Source organism: Taudactylus pleione, unplaced genomic scaffold (assembly GCF_031769625.1).
Source record: "Taudactylus pleione unplaced genomic scaffold, aTauple2 ptg000760l, whole genome shotgun sequence".
In the NCBI taxonomy this organism is placed as follows: Eukaryota; Metazoa; Chordata; class Amphibia; order Anura; family Myobatrachidae; genus Taudactylus; species Taudactylus pleione.
In genome coordinates this window covers 2,365,100-2,389,048 of record NW_028285162.1, presented here as the reverse complement: position 1 = coordinate 2,389,048, position 23,949 = coordinate 2,365,100, and the positions used below count along the sequence as shown (strand labels likewise).

Below are 23,949 nucleotides of genomic sequence, written 5' to 3'. Positions count from 1 at the left end.
GTTAGCTAATGTAATCTCCTCATGTCCGAGTTTACCTCGTATCATAATATATCTGCCCTCAGAGTCACTTCTGGAATCTAGAAATTGAAAAGGGAGGGACTTTCTGAGCAAGATTGCCACGCCATTACGCTTGGAGGCATGGTTGGAATACCACACCATTGGGAAAGTTTTGGAGGATAGTGACGGGTGTGAGTTATTTTTCAAGTGGGTTTCTTGTAAGAAAATAATATCTCCTTTCAATTTACGGAGGGTCTTGTGAAGATGTGAGCGCTTTTGGGGTGTATTAAGACCCTTTGTGTTAATGGATAAACTTATTAAAGGCATCGCGATAAGGTTTCAAATAACTTAAATTGCCAAATAAAAAACAAAACTCCGGGGTCCGCTAGAAAGGGGAAAAAGAGAAAAAAAAAAAAGGAAGGGGGGTAACAAGAAAATAAAATAAGAGATGAAAACAAAAATAGAGACTAAATAAACGGCCGAGAATATCCTACAGATCTGGATAGTCGGCCACAAAAGTAGAGCTCCACAGGAATGGGAGCTCACAGGTGGGATTGAATAGTATAATTAATAATAGGCCTACTAAGAAGCCCAATTTGTATATATAATTATAATCCCAAGATTGGGGGGTGGAGTGACAGGTGAAATTACCACCACTCCCCCCTAGGAGCTACATATAATAATTATTGATTAATACTGAACAGCATATAACATTATGAACAAGATAACGAGAAGAGAAAAGACGAAAAAGAGCATTGGTCTCATGATAGGGCCACAATACACATTATAATCACAAGACATTGTATTAACGGGCAAAGAGGCAACACTAGTAACCTTAGTATCATTATCAATAGTGTACATGTATAGATGCTAGCGCGGCAAACACAGATAATATTATGACTATGTTCCAGCACACATTAAATCAAGATAATAAAATAAAAAATAAAAGCCCTCACTACTATTAGAACTAGATTGAGCTCTTGAAAAGAAAATCTTTGCCTGTATGTTAGGCGGGGCCACAGCAATAAAAGATAACGATATATCAAACATTTTGGAAATTTCTAGTTCACAGTAAATACATTGAGTCAATTAAAGAATAACTTGTAGGAAACAGAATATTAATTTTAGAGTCATAAAGGGCTACAAAAGACATTCAAACCCAAATCGGAAGTAGGTCAAGTCGGCGACGATGCTCCAGAATGACCAAGAACTGGATCAGGAATAGATGTCAGGTTCAGCTTTCTAAGCAGTTGATTCCCCTCTTCCACCGAGCGAACAGAATGAAGGCGGCCCTCAATGTTCACTGAGAGACGAAAGGGGAATCCCCATCTGTATTTATAGCCGTGATCCCTGAGTGTAGCTGTGACTGCTCGGAGGTCGCGGCGTTTAGCTAAGGTGGCCGGAGCCAAATCTTGAAATATTTGAATATGGGATCCTTCGAACAAAAATGAGGTAGTGTTTCTGCTGGCCATGGTGATGTTGTTCTTGATCTGGAATGACAGCAATTTAAGAATAACATCCCTAGGAGGGTCAGAATCTTTGGGTTTGGGTCGCAATGCTCGATGAGCTCGCTCTATCTGTATGGACTCAGCGGTCAGTGAAGGAGCTATTGAAATAAACAGTCTCTTGAGATAGGATTCCAAGTCGGAAGCTGTAATGGCCTCCGGGATATTACGGATTCGGAGGTTGTTCCGTCTCTCGCGATTTTCGAGATCCTCCGTCTTCTCTCGGAGAAACTCCAGTTCGCTATGTAGGCAGTCCATGTTGTTGCCTGTTTTTTCTTGGAAATTCCTATGGGTGTCTGCTTGTGATTCCAACAATGAGGTACGAGAATCCAGAACGGCGATGTCAGATTTCAATTCACCAATAGCCGTTTGAAGAGCACTTGTGAATGAGGTTTTAAGGTCCAATATCATGGATTGAAGGGATTGTATGTCCTCTTTTGTCGAGGGGGCTGACATGGGATCCATCATTGGTTGAGATATAGAGGTAGCAGGTGAAGTAACTGAGGTCTGTGACCCACGGCGGGAGAAATGTTGTGAGATATCTTGTGAGGCAGTTTTTCTTGTTCTATTCCCTGATCTGCTCATAGTATCGTGTTAAACAAGAATAATATAGCAATGTGTGGATACATAGAGAAAAGTAATAAGTATGCTTGTAGCTCTGAAGCGGGGGGAGCAGAGGATCACATATTACACCAGGAACAGCATGAGTCTATATCTAGAACGTCCACCGTTTCCACGGCACTTATGACATCCAGGATCAGATATAGGTCAAGAACACCAGTGTAGCTGCACGGGGCGGATTTGACCCAGTATATGTTGATTTAGCAAAAACCACTCCAGTAATCAATAATGGTGCAGCAATAGAGCAGAGGAAAAGGTTAAAAACGAAGTTTGTCATAGTGTTTCAAAGTAGTAGCACATGTATAGGGAGCATGGGCAAAACAGAGATCCCGGTCCAGCCGACAGAACTCGCCCCTCAGCCCCTATCAGGAGTGAATTATGGGAAAATTTAATGATTAACCATGAGGTGGCAGAGTGCCCGTTAGTGGACTGGGCTGCCCACAGTATCTCCGCTATCAAGGGTCACCAGGTGTGAGAATCAGACAAGAGCTGAATGTCACTTGGGCAGCCTAGTCACAGCAGCCCCCGGTGAGCTGCACAGCAAGTCCGCAGGGCAGGTCGTCAGGAAGGACACAGGGCACAGGAGGACTCACCCGTCCACAACAGGAGCCGGTGGATCCAGACAGTGGGAGCCGCTGAGAACGTCCAGAGCGGCAGACCCTTCAGACCTCACACGCGACCGGAGGATCGCAGCAGAGCCGGCCCCACAGCTGAGCCCGCGGCTCCACTCTGCGCGAGCGGGTCAGAGGGGCCACTGAAGAGAGACAGTGTGAAGAGGACAGGGGAGGTATAGGCACCGCACCAGGCAAGGAAGCGCTGCAGTTCGGGAGTCAATCCGCCGGGCACCAGGTTTAAAATTGAGGCCCCGGCTTCACTCGCGTGACCAGGCCACAACCCGCGGGAGCAGATTAATCACTCCCTGGCTCCGTAACCTCGGCCAGCGCTGGTGCAGGGGGTATATCAGAGGCTGGGACTGGTGTCAGTTGTCCCCAGCAGCTTTGGTCTCATATCTGGGCTATCAGGCGGGAGCTGCAGGGAGACACTACCGATCCTGATGGACGCCAAGCCACACCCCTGCTTTGTACCTTTTTATTTTGTGGTTCTGGGGTGTCGTCACTTTTAAATGGAACATGCAGGTTCCACTGTCTCAAGACTCAAATGTAAGTATTGTTATTTGTATTACACTACCTCACCCACCATAGAGCATTGCAGTGACTTATGTATAAAACAGGGAACATCACAGTGAATGAAATTCAATAAAAAAGAGCATCTCAGTGACTATAATATAGAAAGCATCATTAACTGATAAATAATGTAGAGTAGTTTCGACTGCCGCATTACACAGAGAGCATAAGTAACTACCTTATGATACAGAGCGCATCAGAGTAACAGAAAAATATAAAAAAATAAAGCAGACAGAAGTTGTGACTGCCATATAATACAAGTTTTTAATACATATAATCTAGAGATTGTCAGGTTTGTTAAAAAAAGTTTCCATGTAAAATTGCTATATCTTTTATACCACTCCTTTAATCAAGAATATATTGCTCAGGCAATATATAGAGGGTATTTGCCAGATATTTATATATTTAATATTTTATATTTACCTGGTAGTTTAGGATAGCAATCAAAATAAACTAACTTATTTTAACTTAATATGAGATGTGGCTGCTGCTGCTGTGCACAGGTGGGTCACTCACACATCGTTGGCATCTAGTGAGAGAGGCAATAAAGTGCTGGCAAAGACTATTCTATCTCCTCAATAGTCTTTGTAGTTCATTGTTATTTTATTATAAAATTGTGCCCCCGTTCTTACCTATCTACCTTATTTAGCACTTGTCATGTGTAATAACATGAGAGAGAGCCAGAACAGGTATCTAACTACAATATAATGTATTAATTGTTGCATCTTAAAGATCTTTGGCCCTACCCCTGTATTATGTGCTATATGTGATAGCTAAGTATAGTACTATAGTGTGTAATAAATGTAACACCTAATTACGAGGCAAGGACCACAAGACAGCACCTGGAGGGCCTGATTAAGAGTTTCATGCCTTGCATGCTCAGAAATACTTGCAGATCTTTGTTTGCATTCTAAGTTGCATGCATCTATGCAGACGCACTGGCCATATCGATATGCTTGTGAAAGTAGCCGTCATCGGAGCACATGTGCGCCAGACCTCACAGATCTCTGCTTGTGCTCACATCTGAACAGGTGGCAATTCTGCCTACATGCCCACGACACACCGTCGGGACACTAGGTGCAAACACACAGTTGCAGCCCAGTTACACCCAATTAGCCACAAGTGGAGATGTGACTGAAATGGGTACACTAAATTGCAGGGGCTGGCTGGCAACTTTTAGCCTGGGGGGGCAAATGCATGCATGCATGCGGCCCTGGCAGAGGAGTAGCGTGTAGCCAGGGTGCCCGAAAGAACGTGCGTGCTACGGCGCCCCCCCCCCCCCCCTCAAGTGTTCTAGGGAGGAGGCGGGTCCATATGGGATTAATGTAAGGTAAAAATAAAGATTAGGGGCAGCCCCCTGTCATAGTGCCCATATGCAGTGCCACCCTGTGCCACAGGAGGACACCCTTTTGCAGGCCTCGAGTAGTGCCCCCAGTAGTGATCCCCCCTATGCAGTGCCCCCAGTAGTAAGCCCCTTATATAGTGCCCCCAGTAGTGGTAACAGCCCCTTAAATAGTGGCCCCAGTTGTAGTCTTCCCCTTATGCAATACCCCCACTATTGCCCTTTATATAGAGCCCCCAGCAGTGGTCCCTCGATGCAGTGCCCCCAGTGGTAGTCCCCTCCCTCCTATGTAGTGCCCCTAGTAGTAGTCCCCTCCCCCCTATGCAATACCCTTAGTAGTAGTCCCCTCCCCTTGTAGTGCCCCTAGTAGTAGTCCCCCCCAGTAGTAATCCCCCCCTTGTAGTGCCCCCAGTAGTAGTCCCCCCCTTGTAGTGCCCCCAGTAGTAGTAGTCCTGCCCTTGTAGTGCCCCAGTAGTATCCCCCCCTTGTAGTGCCCCCAGTAGTATTCCCCCCTGTAGTGCTCCCAGTAGTAGTGCCCCCAGTAGTAGTAGTCCTGCCCTTGTAGTGCCCCCAGTAGTATTCCCCCCCTGTAGTGCTCCCAGGAGTCCCTCCCTTGTAGTGTCCCCAGTAGTATTCCCCCCCTGTAGTGCTCCCAGTAGTCCCCCCCCTTGTAGTGCTCCCAGTAGTCCCCCCCTTGTAGTGCCCCCAGTAGTATTCCCCCCCTGTACTGCTCCCAGTAGTCCCCCCTTGTAGTGCTCCCAGTAGTCCCCCCCCTTGTAGTGCTCCCAGGAGTCCCCCCCTTGTAGTGCCCCCAGTAGTATTCCCCCCCTGTAGTGCTCCCAGTAGTCCCCCCCTTGTAGTGCTCCCAGTAGTCCCCCCCCCCCCCCCCGCAGTAGAGACATAATAATAATAAAAAAAAACACTTACCTGACACCCGCTCCTGGTCCCGCCACCGAGATCAGCTCCTCCGTCCGCCGCTTTGCATTATGGGAGTGACGCGTCACTCCCATTTTACCCACTGCGGGAGCCGGAAGATGTCCGGCTCTGGCAGTGGGAGCAGCAGCTGATGAGAGTCTGTCTGACTCTCATCAGCTGCTAAAGCAAACACACAGCTGCCGGCGCCGGCGGCTGTGTGTTTGTGCTGTGTAGCGCTGACCGAACTCCGTCCGGTCAGCGCTACACACGCAGTGCAGTCTGTGTCACAGTGACACAGTCTGCACCGCGGCCCGCATGACGCTGCGGCCCGGGGGGCACATGGCACCCTGCCCCCGGCCCAGCCCTTTACTGCTAAATTGCATATGTAAAACTCAGATGTATGCACAAAAAATTGCAAGATCTCCACCTGTGTTTTCCAGAAAGCAGGCCGACATGACCTCCTGGAATCATCTAATTATTTCATGGCTGTGTAGGATCATAGCTGTCAAAATAAATATTATTCCAAAATGGCTCTATCTTTTCCAAACCCTCCCTGCAGTTGTTCCCGCTGTCTTCTTAAGTAATGTCCAAAAAGCACTTATTCATTTTATTTGGCATCACAGACCCCAAGAATTACAGTTAAAGTCTTGGAAAGGTCGGTTTCCGGAGGTGGGAGAGGTCTTCCTAACATCAAACTCGACTACCTGGCCTCCCATTTCTCCCATAATGCTACTTCCTACTGTCCCCTGGGCTCCACTTCATGGCTAGACATTGAATCGGCCTATATTACTCTCCCAGATTTAACTTCCTATCAGCCACACACCAACCCCCTGCTTCTACGCTGCTCCCCACTATCAAATGTAATTCTAAACCTCTCCACCACTTCTCTCTGTACTTAAAAGTCAGATCTGGCATGTTGCAGCCATATAACTTATTTTAAATAACTTATTACGTTCATGACAGAGGACATGCTTCTACCCAAGTTTGGGCTCCCTGGTTGATTGCTGAGCGTAGTCCCCCTCCCCATTCCACTAACCTCATGCGTGGGCCCATAGGCAACAACTGATTTTTATTCTCTTCAATTTTCTTGTTTTACCCCCTATGCTGAGTTTTTTAAAAATTTTATGATGCTTATTGTGTATCAACCCTTATGATGATGTGTCATGTTCTCCTTCCCCTCATCTTACCCTTTGCACACCCCTTCTCCTTTTTCTATCAAATACTTGGTTTGTTTTTCTTTGTTTATTATAGTTCTTAAAATTTGGTCTGTATTGGGCTCATGTCGCCCCCTTTTTTCTGTATTACCCTCTATTTTGGCTGACCAGTTAAAAATAAGAATTATAAAAAGAAATAAAAAATTGCAAGATCATCTGCAAAACATACTTGCATGCAGCTCTGAATCAGGCCCAGAATCTGTCAAATGGGAGATAAAGAGGTTCCAGATGTCCTGCACCCTACTCTTCCACTTGTCAACCTGATCAGGACTGAATAAGATAGCCAAGAATAGGAGCATAGTTATTTCTATAATAATAAAGATTATGGACCTGATTCGGCAAGGAACAGTTGCTAATACGCACACAATCGGTCGATTAATTTGCACAGCGCATGCGTATGCATCGCAGCGCGTGTGTGCAAACCAGACACTCCAGTCAGAACTGCGGCTACACAGACGCATGACAGAGTGATTGATAGGAAGTGCAGTTTGTGGGTGGTGACGGGGGGGGTGGTTGGGCGAGCGCAGGCGTGTCAACGCAGTTGCATGGGCGTGCATAAATAAGCCACTGCGATACCAAACGCCTCCTGAGGTCTCATAGTGTGCGCAGAAGTTAGCAAATCCTGAGTGAGGTCTGGGCTTCCTTAACTGTGCGCCTGGGTCCATTGTTACTTGATGTTACTGACTGTTTTGCTATGTTGCCCTAGTATACGGATGTGAGTAAGGGGAAGTGAGTGTCCTTATGTCAGGCTGCGTACACGATGTGAATGTACACATTTAGATATCACCGCTGATATTAGCAACTGCGGTGCGTGCATATAAGCAGAATAGCGATCCATGTACAGTATGAGGGAAGGATTTTCTTTGTTAATGTGAGTCACCCTTTAGCTGTTTTGCAGAGAGTTTCTAATTAGTGCTGCTGAGAAAGCTAAATGTTGATTTCAAACCACAAGTCAGCAAAAGTAGATAAAGGTTTTGTTGCTTATTCAATTAGGGAATTTATATAATCCATTTGTAGGGATTCCCTTAAAGTTGCACTACCACCTAGCTAATTATTTTTCTAACGTACTCCCTACCCCAACTAGAGCCTTGGTGGCTGCTCCATACACCTGTTTTTCATGGGACTCCTCCATTTCTCATACTGTCCTAGTAAGGGCCAGTGTAATAGCCTATGCTTTGCGGGAGCAGTCGTGATTCCAGCAAGACAGCCATTAGTTTTAAAGCAGCAAGTAGTTCAAAGGGGGAAATTTATCAAAGCTTGAAGAGAGATAAAGTGGAGAGATGTAAAGTACTAACCAATCAGTTCCTAACTGTCATTTTTTAAACAGAAGCTGATTGGTAGGTGCCTTATCTCTCTCCACTTTATCTCTCTCTAAGCTTTGATAAATCTGCCCATAAGGCTCTTTTAAATATAGTGATTTTGGGGTCTATTTACTAAGCCTTGGATGAAGATAAAGTAAACAGAGATAAAGTACCAGCCAATCAGCTCCTAAATGCCATGTCACAGGCTGTGTTTGAAAAACTATAATTAGGAGCTGGTTGGTTGGTACTTTATCTCCGTCCACTTTATTTCCATCCAAGGCTTAGTAAATAGACCCCTATCTCTTCTCACGCAAATCACAGGCTATTACAGTTTGCCCCACGGATCAAAGGATTGTGGCTTTTGATTGATCCTCTGCTCACAATCTCTGTGTCCCCATTTGAAATTTGTGAGCTGTATTGATTTGCCCGTCCTGTTTTACAAAACTAGTTAAGCACTGGGAAAAGTGTCGCTATCCCCCAATGGCATTCTGCAGCAAATGGCGCCTCACACTAGCACCCTGGTCCATAATACAGAAGCAAAAGGGGAGGTAGTTAAATAATTGGACATTACGGCAGCGTCATTATTGTCTCACCTTCCTTTCAGGCTCTTTAGATACAGTAATCCAATGTGTGCAGTGGCAAACGCAGGATTTCTAGAGGGGGGGTTTCCAAATGCTTGATTTTAGAGTGTGGCCAGTCCATGAAGAGGGCAGAATTAGTATTCAACCAGTTTTAATATGCGTCATACAAAGTGTATTGTGTATTATAATTCCAGCATATACAGGACCAGCGATCACAATAAGCCAAGCCATTAGATGTGGCAGTAGGGCCATCCTGCCTGAGCTGAATGTTTTTATATTAGATGTGGGCACCATTCCAGACCATTGGAGCAAGTCCGGGAGCCTGGAGGAGCAGCAGAAGAACCTAGCACTGTCCTGGACATATATGTACATATTGGTCTCTATATCAGTGCATCCCTAATAGTGCATGTTTTCCAGATCTCCTAGTTGGTGCACAGGTTATTTATTACTGTCTGATACATGTTAAAAGATCCACAGGTGGTGCTAATTATTTCATTTGTGATACTGAGAAGAACATGCAGCACTAGCAAAATTCGATTCTATTACTATTTCTACTGTGGTCGTGTGTGTGCTGGGGAGGGGGGTTTCCAGGCAGATGGAAACCCCCCCTGCGTTTGCCTATGGTGTGGGCGTGATGCCTTCCTCATCCATGGTCCTCTTGAGACACCAGCTGAACTTTGAACTTTTGGGTCATTTGTGTATCAGTTTACACTGGTACACAGCTTTTCACATGAGCATTACTTATCCATGATACTCACTAGCTACATACCCTAGTCATATTTAGTGTTAGATTTGTTGGTTTCTAGTATCTGGAGTGCTCTGATTTTTATTGTTTGCTATCACAATACCCGGAAGTCCACGATGCAGCGGAGATCACAAAGGACAGCAATTATCGGAAGAGCTGTCCTTTGCTGTACTGAGCGCACATGTTAGTGCATATGCGATCAGTACAAATGCGGTAACTGGCAGTAAGTTTTGCACTGTTAGTGGATTTCGCCCACAGTGAGACATCACAATAAGACAGAAAAAGATGCAGAGGGATGCAGTCAATGGTCACTTTGTCAGCAGTGATAACATCAACAGCAGAATGCCAACTGCAGTATCCTGACATGTAACAATGCTACTTACAGCATATTTACTGTACTGCCATTAAAACTTTAAACATGCTGTTTTCGATGCATGTTTAAAGTTATAATGCACACGCTGTAAAAATCTTGTCAATGTTGACAAAGTGACCATCGATCTCACTTATGTATTCTGAGGCACAATAGTACACTGTTAGGGAGATGTATCAAATCTTGGAGAGAGATAACTATCAACCAATCAGTTTCTACTGTAATTGTCATTTTCCAAACACAGCCTGTAAAATGGCAGTTAGCTGATTTGTAGGCATCTCTCTCCAAGGTTTGATACATCTCCCCCTGTGTCCTTCAAGTTTTTACAAATGTCATGACTTACTTGCACATTTCGATTGAGACTTATTGCTGGCATAAACACACCATCAATGTTTTCAAAGGCTACAGGTCCCTGCTGTTTCCCATTGATATGAAAAATGAGTATGCGTTTGTTAAGATCCAGGAGTATGCCCACTGTGGTTCCCTTATTCACACCTCCTTCTGTTCTATAAGATGAAAAATATGTTAATTAGGAGAAAATAGGTAGAAAACCAGTGACCAAGTTCCAAAATCAAGGCATTATAATATGAGATATGGTAAGAACTTGCCCTTGTTATCTCTATTTCTACGAAGTCCATAGGGTTCCACAGGATACCTTGGGGTATAGGTGTGACGTCAGTCGCAGGGCACCAAAGAGTTAAGCTTTCAGCCTCCCAGGATGCACTAGGTCCCCCTCCTATACCCCGCCCCCGGGCCAAGGCACCTCAGTTAGTTACCAAGCCATAGGCCGGAGGAGGAGAAGGAAGAGAGAGAACAAAGATCTGGACACATACAAGAATCACATTCTCACCAGAGGGAGACGGAAAACCGGTGACCAGAGCAAAGCCCATCTGCAGCACAGGTGCGACAGGGCGGGAGTCCTGTGGAACCCTATGGACTTCGTAGAAATAGAGATAACAAGGGTAAGTTCTTACCATATCTCATATTTTCTACTTCAGGGTCCATAGGGTATCCACAGGATACCTTGGGGATGTCCCAAAGCAGTATCCTTTAAGGGTGGGGACGCTCCTGTGCAGAAAGGAGAATCCGCCGCCCGAAGGAAGCATCCTGAGAGGCGAAGGTGTCAAACCTGTAATACCTCACGAAGGTATGGACAGAAGACCACGTAGCAGCCTTGCAGATCTGAACTGCCGAGGCACCACGTCGAGCTGCCCACGAAGGACCCACAGACCTAGTGGAATGAGCCTTCAGAGAAGGAGGGACCGGTAGGCCTTCATGAAGATAAGCTTCAGAAATAGCCATACGGATCCAGGCTGCCAAAGTTTGCTTTGAAGCAGGCCAACCCTTTTTACAGAAGCCATAGAGGACAACAAAGCGTCCGACTTCCTAAACAAAGAAGTGCGGTCCACATAAGTCCTTAAGGCCCGCACAACATCCAAAGAGGCCTCACCCACGGAAAGACCCGGTGAGTTAAAGGCCGGAACAACTATTTCCTTGTTAACCTGAAACTGGGAAACAACTTTGGGAAGAAACTCGGGCCGAGTGCGGAGCACTGCCCTGTTCCCATGAAAAACCAAGAAAGGGGGTCTACAAGAAAGAGCCCCTAACTCAGAAACACGTCTGGCTGAAGCAACGGCCAGAAGGAAAACAGTCTTAGCTGTTAGCCATTTAAGATCCACTGAGCCCAGTGGTTCAAACGGCGGTCCTTGGAGAGCCCTCAGGACCACAGCCAAATCCCAAGGCGCCACAGGTGGAACAAAGGGCGGCTGAATACGGAGAACACCTTGCATAAAGGTGCGCACATCCGGGATTGTAGCAATCCTACGGTGAAACCAGACAGATAGGGCCGAAACCTGTACCTTCAAAGAAGCAAGGCGAAGCCCATGATCTAGTCCCGCTTGCAGGAAGGCGAGAATCCGAGACAGACGAAACTCCCGCGGTGCATAACCTCTCGGTCGACACCACTGGAAGAACGTATGCCACACGCGATGGTATATCCTCGCGGAAGACGGTTTCCGAGCTCGTAACATGGTACGCACCACAGAGCTGGCAAACCCCCAGGACCTCAGCATGGCCGTCTCAACAGCCACGCCGCCAAAGACAGCCGAGTCAGGTCCGGGTGAAGACAAGGACCCTGAGACAGAAGGTCCGGTCGTAGCGGCAACCGCAGAGGACTGTCCACGGACAGACCCTGAAGGTCTGAGAACCAGTGCCGTCTGGGCCACGCGGGAGCTATCAACAGGAGCGTCCCTCCTTCCTGTTTGAATTTCCGGATTACCCGTGGAAGAAGGGAGACCGGAAGGAACAGGTATGCGAACCTGAACGTCCACCGGACGGACAGAGCATCCACCAGAGACGCCCCTTCGTCTCTTGTGCGAGACCCGTACACCGGCAACTTGTTGTTGTGCCGGGACGCTATGAGGTCGATTTCTGGAAGACCCCACCTGTCCACCAGTAGTTGAAAAACGTCCGGGTGCAGGGACCATTCCCCTGGATGAACGTCCTGGCGACTTAGAAAGTCCGCCTCCCAATTTAGCACTCCCGGGATGAAGACCGCTGATATGGCCGGAAGATTGCGCTCCGCCCAAACCAGGATCCGAGAGACCTCTACGAGAGCCGCCCGACTGCGAGTTCCTCCTTGCCTGTTTATGTAGGCCACGGTGGTAGCATTGTCCGACTGGACCTGCACCGGGTGACCCTAGAGAAACCGCTGTGCCTGCAGGAGAGCATTGAAGACCGCACGGAGTTCCAAGATATTTATTGGGAGCTCCGCTTCTGTCGGTGTCCACCTGCCCTGGAACAAGTGTGGACCCGAAACTGCTCCCCAGCCCCGAAGACTGGCGTCCGTTGTCAACAGGACCCAATTTGGAACCCAGAACGGACGTCCCTTGTTGAGGTGGGTCATTTTTAACCACCACGCAAGGGACAGGCGAACCTCCGGGGTGAGCACAATCGTCTGGAACTTTAGAGACTGAGGCAGCCCGTTCCACTTGGACAGGATCAGGTGCTGCAGAGGTCTAGAGTGAAACTGGGCGTATTCCACCATGTCGAACACCGACACCATGGAGCCCAGTAACCTCATCGCCGAGTGTAAGGACACCCGGCGGCTGTGCAGACAACTGCGCACCCTTGACTGTAAAGCAGAGATCTTGTCCTCCGTCACGAAGATCCTTTGCTGTCCCGAGTCCAATAAGGCTCCAAGATGCAGAATCCTCCGAGACGGGATTAGAGTGGACTTCTGCCAGTTAATTAGCCAGCCGTGCCGTTGCAGCAGTGCAATGGTCAGGTCCAAGTGGTGTAACAGGAGCTCTGGAGATCCTGCCACCAATAACAGGTCGTCCAAGTACGGCAACATGCGGACTCCTTGCAGCCGCAGAGAAGCCGCCATGACCGCCATAGCGTCCTGTATGTCCAATGACACCATGTAGTCCCCAGGTTCCAGCGCCAGAATGATGGACCGTAGGGTCTCCATCCGAAACTTCGGGACCCGCAAAGACTTGTTGAGTGCTTTGAGGTTGAGAATCGGACGATATGACCCATTGGGTTTCTGTACCAAAAATAGATTTGAATAGAAACCCTGGCCCCTCTGGGAGAATGGAACAGGCACTATAACTCCAGCCTGGAGCATAGTGTACAATACCTTCCGCAGCTCCGTAGCCTTGTTCCGGTCTGATGGTAGACCCGTGGTGAAGAATCGAGCCGGGGGTCTGTGCCGGAAGGAGTGGGCGTACCCGTGAGAGACCACCTCCAGAACCCAAGTGTCTGTCGTAGTGAACGACCAACACCGGGAGAACTGCAGCAGGCGGCCTCCCACCCTGGGATCCCCCAAGGGGAGACCCGGACCGTCAGGCCGCAGGCTTGTCATCTGGCTTGGGGGCCGGACGTCTGGTACTCCATGCCTGTTTCCGGGGCTTGACCGATTTCTTAGGGCCAGCCTGTCGAGGAAACGACTGTGGTTTGGGCCTGCCCTGGGCCCTAGATGACCGAAAGGACGATGGTCCAGAACCAGAAGGAGCAGCGGCCGACGGGAGACAAGCAGATTTGGCTGCCGCCAGCGTGGCCACAATCTTATCCAGATCCGGACCGAAGAGAACTTCTCCGGTAAACGGCAACGCTTCCAGACCTTTCTTGGATCTGCGTCCGCCTTCCAGGATCGCAGCCACAAGGTGCGACGAGCAGCTACCGCTGCTGAAGAAATTCTAGACACCAGAGTACTAATGTCTAGAGCCGCCTCGTTGATGTAGGTGGCCGAATCACGGAGATTGCCAATCAACTCCGCTTGTTCGGCCGGACAGTCGGATTCAAAAGAAGCCTCTAATGAATCCACCCAGCGCTCCATCGCTCTGGCAACCCAGCAAATGGCCATAGCCGGCCGTGCTGCCCCCCCTGCAAGGGAATAAGCGGACTTCAGGCAGATTTCTACCTTGCGGTCCGTAGCATCCTTAAGGGAGGACATGGATGGCATCGGCAATGTGGCACTACGGACAATACGGGTCACGTGAGAATCCACCTGTGGAGGGGATTCACACTTAGCAAAATAATTATCCGCGAACGGATAAGCCACCGCCAGGCGTCTCTGCGGCTGGTATCCTTTGCCAGGTTGTTTCCACGCCTCCTCTAAATGGTCCACCAACTGACCCGAAAGAGGAAAGACTGTGGCATCGCCCTTCACATCTTTGAAAAAGGCATACTTAGATTTAGCCGCTGGGGGAACTTCGTCCTCAATCACCAAGGCTGTGCGGACCGCCCGAATAAGTCCAGGAATATATACTTTGGACTTAGCATCAGCGTCCTTAGTATGGAAAGGTTCCTGATCGTAAGGATCCAGAATCTCCCCATCATCAGACGTCCCTTCGTCATCCTCATAAGGAGCGGACAGAGACGCCACCGGCCTTTTATGAGGCCGCATCACAGACTCCCCTTGCAACACATCCGACAAGTGCTGTAAAGAACTCGTCAGGGAGTTAACCCACGCTGGCTCCTGAGAACCCGGGAGCGGGGAAATAGGGAGACTGTGGGGTACCACCAATTGTCGTGGGAACCCCTGCATGGGTGACGACACCACAGACTGCTGGGACAAACCCATCGGAGTAAACGCGGGCTGCGGAGCTAACTGGCCCACTAAAGCTGTTAACGCCTGAGCGAAACAAGCCCAGAGCGGCTCCTGTACCGGTGCTGTAACCGTAATAGGCCGCGCCATGGACAACACTGCCGGCAAAGGCCCTCCGCGCTACCCTCCCCCTCCGCTAACGGTACTTTGCACGTGGTACACTGTAGCCGGAGGGGAAAATCACTTTCAGACATGATGGCACCACGTATGTGACCTCTCTCACCAATTAAGTATTAAATAGGCGAGAGACCACCCTGCAGCACCGCACCGCAAGGGCTTTAGCAGAAAGAACAGGGACAGTAATAAAGCTGACAGTTTAGAGAAGAATAGTTACAGGCAGCGCTAGCACAGTCACATACAATGCAGAGAAATAACAATTCCTGCACTAACCGCGCTGATCACTCAACTACACAGACACAGGGCCTGGTAGGACACAGCGCTGCATACACAGACCTGAGCCACAGCGGAGGAGAGGTATGCGGGGGGACCCAGACCACGATGCTTCCTTCCAGACTTCCAGCAGCGTTCACCATGCGTTGCAGAGAAGATGGCCGCCGAGGAGCAGAGAGAAGCTGGCCTGGGGGAGGAGCGCTGACACAGGACCAGTCAGCACAGTGCAGAGAGGGCTGTGTGCAGCGGGGGAGGCGCCGGCTGTGAGACAGGGAAGGCGCGCTCCCCTGGCATGCATTTAACCCCTGGGACGCCGCAGCGCTACCGCTCTGCTGCGGTCCGCTGTCCCAGGGGGTAGTGGAAGCGCAGGTTGGTCGCCTGGCTCCACGCTGCAGCCAGTCCCCAGGGAGCCCCCTGCCTGGGGACTTAGGACCATGTGATCAGCGGGGACCCACCGCGGGACCCCGCTGCTTACCTCTGTCCCCCTTGAATCCGGCCATGGTCCGGAGCATCTGGGGTCACCGCTAGCTGTGACCCCAGACGCCCACCAGCATCCCCGGATCAGTACCGGCGTTCTGGTACCGGCGGGGTGTAGGGAAGACAGCATGGACGTCAGGACTGACTGTCCATGCTGTTCATCCAGATGTGCAGCCACAGCTGCATGAAGAAAAAGCTTCAGGGGCTCTTCTAGCCCCCACTCCAACAGGTGCACCCGACTCCGGCCGGGCACCAAACTAAACTGAGGTGCCTTGGCCCGGGGGCGGGGTATAGGAGGGGGACCTAGTGCATCCTGGGAGGCTGAAAGCTTAACTCTTTGGTGCCCTGCGACTGACGTCACACCTATACCCCAAGGTATCCTGTGGATACCCTATGGACCCTGAAGTAGAAATATTAAACAGAAAATAAGCTTATGGTCATGTATGGTAAATACAGCAGAAACTTTTGTTATTAACATAACTTGAAAACAAAAGTTAATTACAGACAACCCCAAGGATTATATAATGACATAATTCATAAAATAACTTGACAAATTTACATCACATACTGTAGCACCAAAGCAGGATTAGGGCGGATGTATGTGGGGGCGGGGCGGTGGAGAGCTCTGATGGGGCCAAGGTACTTGGAGGGGGCGTGGTCAAATCTGTGATAAAAAAAACAAGAAACTACTATGCTTGGCGGCGTAAAGGACACTGGGGCAACTCTAGGGGAGGGGGAACAGTGCAATCGCCCCCACCTTTAACACTTCTCTCTGCTCACTTCATGCCCTGTACAGCAGCGCAGCTGCAGGTGCACATTGGGCAGTGATAGGAGACTGCTGCAGCACCAGTCACTGCTCTCTCAGTGCCCAATGTGCCACTGTACTGCTATACATGCACGGCCACTGGTAGTGGGCAGAGCAGTGGGGGCAGTCACTGACCCAAGCCCCTCCAACCGGCCTGGGCATGGGTAAGTAGTACCAGCTCCTCCCCTCTCAGTGCCCCTGTGTTTAGGGTAAGGTATATTTTCCCTTCAGATTTTGTACCTGGAAGTGACGTAAGTGAGGGTGGAAGTGCAGCTTTCTGCCCATACTGTCCACCAACAGAAGAAAGTTGTCCCCTCGCAGGCTCGCTTCACTCGCCACAAGATTATATTCTCCCTCTATGCCCACGTGGATGGTAGGGAATGATGTTGGACAGTAACTGATGACGTCAGGGTACATCTACGGAAGGGGTTCTAGCTGTAACCCTGTGTTTAGGTGATGACAGTGTACACATGCTCGGGTCCTCAGGTTACCCACTGTCCAGGTTTACCCTTACTGGGAAGTACTGGGAAGGCGAGGTCTGACCAGGTCAGGTGCACGCCCAGCGAGGAAGCCACTGTGACTGTCCGTGTTAAGGCCCCCATACATTAGAGATTGATTGCAGCAATCGTGCAATTTGCAATCGATTGTGTATAATAATATTTCCCTTTTTCAATCAATTGTGGCAATTCTGCAATCTGCAATCGATTGAAAAAGGGAAAGATTTTTATACACAATCGATTGCAAATTGCACGATTGCTGTAATCAATCTCTGATGTATGGGGGCTTTTACTTATTTCAGAGACAGGCAGGGAGGGAGAGCACATGCATTGGGTTGGCCGCAGGTGCCGTGTGGGAGTCTGTGCTTCTCCCGTCAGTGTAAGAAACAAGAAACACAATGTGAGAACAGATGGTCCTGGCTGGACTCCTGGGCAGCTTCTCTTGCCATGGTCTGTGAGAGACATGCTGCCTGGTACCATCAGGGTGGGGAAGAAGGGGGACATAGCTGGACCTGTTGGGCCGTGGGGACCACTCATGCTACCAATGCTGACTGCTCCTCCTGGTTTTCTCGACCCACCGTCAAAGCAAGTGAGTGAGATGGAGGTGCAGGATGGGACTTGTGGGTGAGGAGGTGAGTGAGACTGGGGCTGAGGAAATAAAGAGTAATCCCTTTGAAAACGATAATAATGCCTATAATAACAACCTATTTATATTTTAATTGTTCCTGAATGCGTTTCTTTCGATTTAAGTTCAGAATATGGGGTATACTACCATCTGTGCCACCAGCTTTTGGGTCCTCTGTATACTACTATTGACTTACTACCATCGGCACCATTGGCTGTTTGCGTTACCATCAGAGCATGTCTGCGCCATTGGCTGTTTGCGTTAGCATGTCTGCAGTCTGGGTCCTTTGCATGTCTCCTCACCTGGGGACTTGCAGGAGGTTCCGGTGGCAGGGACTGTGCGGGATGCGATGGACGTAGGAAAAACTAAGGGTTGGTTCGGGGGTGCAAATTTAAATGTGCTCCCGGTCAGTAAGGCGTTAACTCCGGTCAGTCCGCTCTACATAGCTCGCACCTGACCGGGAGGACCTTCAAATTCTGTAGCTCTGCTTCCCCTGTGTTGGCACCAATCGGATTTATCCTTCTGGTGCATGAGAGCGGGGTGACGTCATGATATCAGGCCGTGCGTGCTTGCATGCTATGGTGCCGGGCATGCACCCAAGAGTGATGAAAAGGGGCGCGTCTCATGGTCACATCCTCTTTTTGGTCGTATGCCTTCTGCGCGCACAGAAGTGCCCCTTACTAGGCCGTGGCATGAACACTATTACTGTAACTAATGAGAAATCAAGAAAACTATATTGCATGACTGTTGTTCATAAGAGTGGCAAACTGTCAAGAAACGGTCATAAATTCTGACAGTGGTAAAACTGGGACCACCCAGTACCTGATCTCTAGTTTCATCTATGGCGGTGGCAGGGTCTATTCGGGAGGCTCCATTCGGCTCTATTCACACATGCTGCTGCTGGACAGAATGAAGCCTCCTGGATAGTCTTGCTGCCACCTCCTGCACTGTCCATGCTGCCGCTAGAGAGGACCTGGACCCCAAACATACTTCGATGGCATTAGAAACAGCAGCACCACCGATGGTAGTATGCAAAGGACCCAGACTGCAGACATTCTGCTATAATGGCAGCCCTATCTGGATTGTAGGATCTGCATGTGCACATAAGCGCATTTCAGACTGGCAGACCCCCCTGAAATAGAAGTAAGGGCCACCACTGGTTATGCAGATGGTCAGTCAGTTATAACAAACAAAACTCATCACTACATATGTTGCATAACTATTCAGGCATACAATAAATTTTTACCCGTTAATATGCTATAATTCTTTTTTTTATTTTTTTTTACACTTTTACTACTTTCAACATTCTGTACTTATACTTCTGATAATTTGTGAAAAGATGCCTATGGGGGCTGGACTGAAAGTAGCCACACGCTTTGCATTTCCACTGCATGAGAAACAAGCTCAAAGCCTTGTGCAGTGATTATCTCAGGAGATAGCTGATTTAAAAATAGTACAGTTTCTAGTAATTGAATCAGCTACAGCCTGTGCAGAGAAATGGGAAATTAAATGTGCAGTGTTATCTGTGAGAATAATGAATACCTCCCAATTATAGCCGTTAGAGATTGAGAACAGGAGCATGGCCGTAGCACACCAGTGTGCGTGTCGCATATCACAATGGGCATGGCCATACCTCCGATGGTTGTGTTTAGCCTATGAACACATTTTTAGCCATATGCCATGGAGGCACCTACCTCAACAAAAGCAGGACGTTTGGGAGCTATGTGAATGCAAAGAGCAGGGACATGTCTAACAAGCAGGTCCAACACGTTAATAAATTAACATGTTCCGCATATTCCAATATTATGCTTAGCTTAGTGGGGGAATCAATCAATCAATCAATACATAAGGAACAAGCTTGATCAGAGAGACCCAACTATGCACTGGTCACAGTTGATCACCAGATAATACCTGCTATGGGGCCACATCATTTGAAAGAGGCGACTCTCATATGTGGGTGCCCCCACGTGTACAGGTGAAATTCTGGTTGTGATAAGGCACCTAGTGCCCTTCTGTCTGTATACAGATAACGTGTGTTTTCCTTAGTGCAGGGTAATATTGCATGGTGATCAGACAATACTTATTAGGGGACCCTCACAGTTGCAGAGTATATTCAGGGGACAAGCCCCACTTATTCCCTGCAGCAAAGGGGTTGATGAAAACATTTTATATTATTTGTAGTACATATTATGACTGAATATCTCACATTTAAATAATTGTAACCAACATGCTTACCATAGCATATTAATAATATGTAAACATTTTTTTTATCATAAATTACTTTGAAACAAGGAACTGTAGAGCAGTCTGAGTGGCTAGTTTGCAATCTCCTAAGTAATACATGTTCTGTACAGGCTGGTGGTTTCATGCATATGGGCATGACGTGATTACTTAATGAACTGAACTTATGTTTGGTCTAAATGCTGATATTTGGCCATTAGCTTACCTATGGGATGACATTTCTTCAATGAGACTGTAGTGCGTTTTCAGTTTGAAACAGACCAGTGCATCCTACTTTAATGCACTGGATATTAATGTCTGGATTTAGACATGCTTTAAGACATTTTAGTTAGAACTTACCGGTTTGTATGAGAGTTGCAATGCATGAACCAGCTACGGTTATTGTCCACATACATTGCCCATGCCTTGTCATCCTTCCCAAGCATCATATCCTTCACCACATTAATTCTGGCAACACCAAAAGCTGGATCAGGATGGTTATCATATCTGTCGACCTGTACCTCCCAATAGTGGACTCCTTTGGAGAATGCAGCAGTGCCCAAAACCACTCTGTCATCATAACTGCTGCAAGAAGCTGTCATGTTTTCATTGGACAAAACAATATCCCGATGTGCAGAGTTTGAGTCGAATGTGAAAAAAGCCACTGGTAGGAAGAAAATGAAAGATTACAGCAGAAAGATGGTACTCTGATCCTCACAAAGTAAAACTACAGTGACACCGAGGAAGTGACACCAATATGCCAGCTCCTCCTCAGTGACTGGGAGCCCCGTCACTGCACTGTGATGTTATTGTGCAGCACAGGCTCCCAGTCACTGAGGAGGAGCCGGCAGTACCGGTAGAGTCTCTGGGTACAGACCTGCATCTCCGAGAGGGCCGAGCACCCCCCCAGAGTGATGAAAACAGGAGCATGTCACTTAGCCATGCCCCCTTTTTGGACAGGCACTCGTTTGCTTGTTTGTTTGTTTTGCAATTTGTGCCTTTTCTTGAACTTTTTTTTAAATCTCATTTGGAAAGATAGACAGACATACAGACAGTTAATTATTCATGGTGGTATTGCATGTTTCACCAAGTTCCAAGTGAAAAGAAGTTAACACAACCTACTGTTTGCAGGGTGCATATAATACATGACATACTTATGCACATTTACACCATTACTATTTATGTCCTGAATTTAACAAATAAAAAATAAAGCTTTGAATGTGGCAGGTACAAAAGGTACACATTCTTTTACAGTAATCAACATTTCTAAACGTTTACGGCAACCACCTTAGAGTCTATCAATTATTGCTTTAGGTTTTTTTCCCATTGTTTTTTGCATGGCTCATCTAGCTCAGAAATGTATTCTTGCATGTTCTCCTTACATATTTACAGCTGTATGTACAGTAAGTGTGGGGACTGGTATACAACTTTGTTTTTCTTTTTCATTTAAGCTTTGTCCATTAAGTAGCAAAACTAGCAAAAGTACACACTGGGCCTGATTCAGAGGTGGACTGAGGCATGGACGCGGCTGCATCTATTGGCGATGGTATACATTGTGCTTCCGAGTGTGCAAGGACTGAGATGCCCGCTGTCAGTGTCTGTCGGTGCTGAATTCCGATTTGGTGTGTGTTTGGGTGCATCTTTAGTACCATCAAAACTTCCACCAACCCCATGGCAGGTGCAATCTCTCCATCCGAGTATGGCGTCCTATGTGAGCGCTTGAGCCTGTGTGTATGCAACCACTTTCACTGTCACACCCGTGACATTCCCATAACATGCCCATAAGATGGACCATCTTCATACGTATGTTAAGCCATTGTCCAGTAATACCCAGTATTTTTCCAAGACATTTCTGATACTGTGCATCTTAATGACAACAGTGCTTTGTGTGTAACTGCTGTGCGGTGCATGTGCCGGAGGTGTTTTTAGGGATATTTGAGCATGTGCGGTAGCAAAAAATCACTCAGCTACGTGAACATCGGCACTAAGGCCCTCATTCAGAGGCGGTCGGAGGATGCAAGCGGTCGCTCAGAAACTGGGCGGCCGCTTGCCTCCTGACCGCCCGCCTCTGTTTCGGTTGTTAGGCTGTGGGTTTACACCCTCAGCTCTAACGACCGCTAGGGTGATGGTCGCGATGGTTATAGACCATCGCGACCATCGGGGCTTACGACGAGACCCTAGGGTAGGGTCTCACTTGTCGTAAGCCCCGGTGAGCTTCTGGCTCTGTCAGAGCCGGAAGCTCTCCACTGACATCACTAGTGATGTCAGTGGGGCCTCCCCCAAACGGCAGGCGTTCCCATACTAAAGCTAGTAGTTTAGTGAAGTCTATCCAGCTCAATGGCTGGTAGTACAAATGTCAGCTATCAATAATAGTGTTGTTTTTCCCACTTGCACTCCTGTGCTACTAATGTACAGTAGCTATGTATGTGCAGAGCTTGGAGTCTACTCACTGATCAGCATTAGTATTCATACCACAGCCTTTATGGAACTGAGGATTTCTCTGCCGGGGCTCTGCTGTTACCACTACCTCAGCTGCCGATTAAAAAGCATATGATGAGGCTTAAATACACTAACACAGTGGTTCCCAAACTGTGCGCCGTGGCACCCTGGGGTGCCTTGGGACACTTACAGGGGTGCCTCAGGTTAGTGGTGTCAAAGCCGGATAATTGGCTGAGACAAGATCGGTTTAAAATTAGATTGGGACAACGCCATTTTGCGAATGGTAATGAGACGCCATTTTGAGACTGGCTGCCCAGCGCCATTTTAGTGAAACACGCCATTATAAGTACATACGGCGATGCTATTATTTAGCGTTGTGCGATTCCCACGCAATAGAAAGAAGTTAAAAGTCCTCACCCTGTAAATACAGTCACTAAAACATATTAAATGATTATCCCTGCAAAACATGTACCCTAGAACACATAGTCGCACAACGCTAACTAGCGTCTTCCCAATTCCCCAATACTTACACTCTACACACTTACACAAAAGGTTCCCTAGTATTAAAGTGTAATATTCAAGGTATATCCAGTAATTATTAATGTTGTGTAATAAAGGTTATTTGATATCTAAGGTTCAGTACAGGGTAAGCAGACCGTGTTTGGTGTTGTACTGATCCACTGTGTCGCAACAGATTTCCGGTATCATCGGTGAGAAGATCGGAACATGCATCTGCAAACTATGGACTATAGAGAGTTAAAACATTAAAATGTACTCTGTAATGCTAGCAGCTTAGATTAGCATGCAGTGGGAAAAAGGATACAAAGGGCGGTTGGAGGCTGTTTGTGTCCATTTGAAATTGTCCAATGAACTATCCTGTAACAAAAGCATCACGACGGAGAGCCAATGGAATCATGCCAATCTGTCCTATTGTATTGCCTATCCCTGCAAGAGTATATATGTGTGCTCTCTGACCCCAGTCTGGAGTCTTCTTGCTGTGCTGTTGACGGAGGTTTCTAATGCTGATGCCGGTATCTGGAACTATAGCGCGTGCGTATGTAACAACTGTATCTTGGGTCTGTATGATTTATTTGCGCTAATTGTATTTAGATCACAGCGTGTAACCATCTGTTTTTATATTGAATAATATCTTTTTGTGCTTTGGAACCACATTCAAAGTCTGAAAGCATTTATTTCTTGTGCGACTCATTACGCTGAATGGCGACAATTTTAGAAGGTATAGGAAGGAATCTGGTTTAGAAGGTATAGGCAGGAATCGATTGTTAGAAGGTATAGATAGGTAGGAATCGATAGTTGGGGGCTCGCAGTGTTTATCACGCTACCGGTCACTAGGTGACACTTGGTAGCGATCTCAGCAAAAGGGAGGAGGCGCCTGGCAGGAGAACGCATTGTGCCTTCGAAATCTGCTATCACTTTGTTGCTGAGAGTCCGCTACCTGTTATTGTGACTTTAGGAGCGCTGATTGAGAATCCAGGGACGAGGGAGGAAAAAGTTTGTTTTCCTTCAGCGATATTTTTTTTTGTGTTAAAAAGGGGAAATCGCATTATTGTGTATGCGACCAAGTCGCAATATAGCGTAAAGTCATAATAC

General features: G+C 47.8%; 1 protein-coding gene across 1 annotated transcript in view; it reads right to left on the bottom strand.

The window, feature by feature from the left end:
* The window catches only part of TRIM67 (tripartite motif containing 67), a 272,622-nt gene that overhangs the window by 14,595 nt on the left and 234,078 nt on the right, over nt 1-23,949 (bottom strand). The window contains exons 8-9 of the mRNA XM_088457427.1: nt 20,260-20,563; nt 10,119-10,281 (exon numbers count right to left, since the gene is read on the bottom strand). Of these exons, the coding sequence (XP_088313553.1) occupies nt 10,119-10,281; nt 20,260-20,563 (467 nt within the window). The remainder of the gene's footprint in view (nt 1-10,118; nt 10,282-20,259; nt 20,564-23,949) is intronic.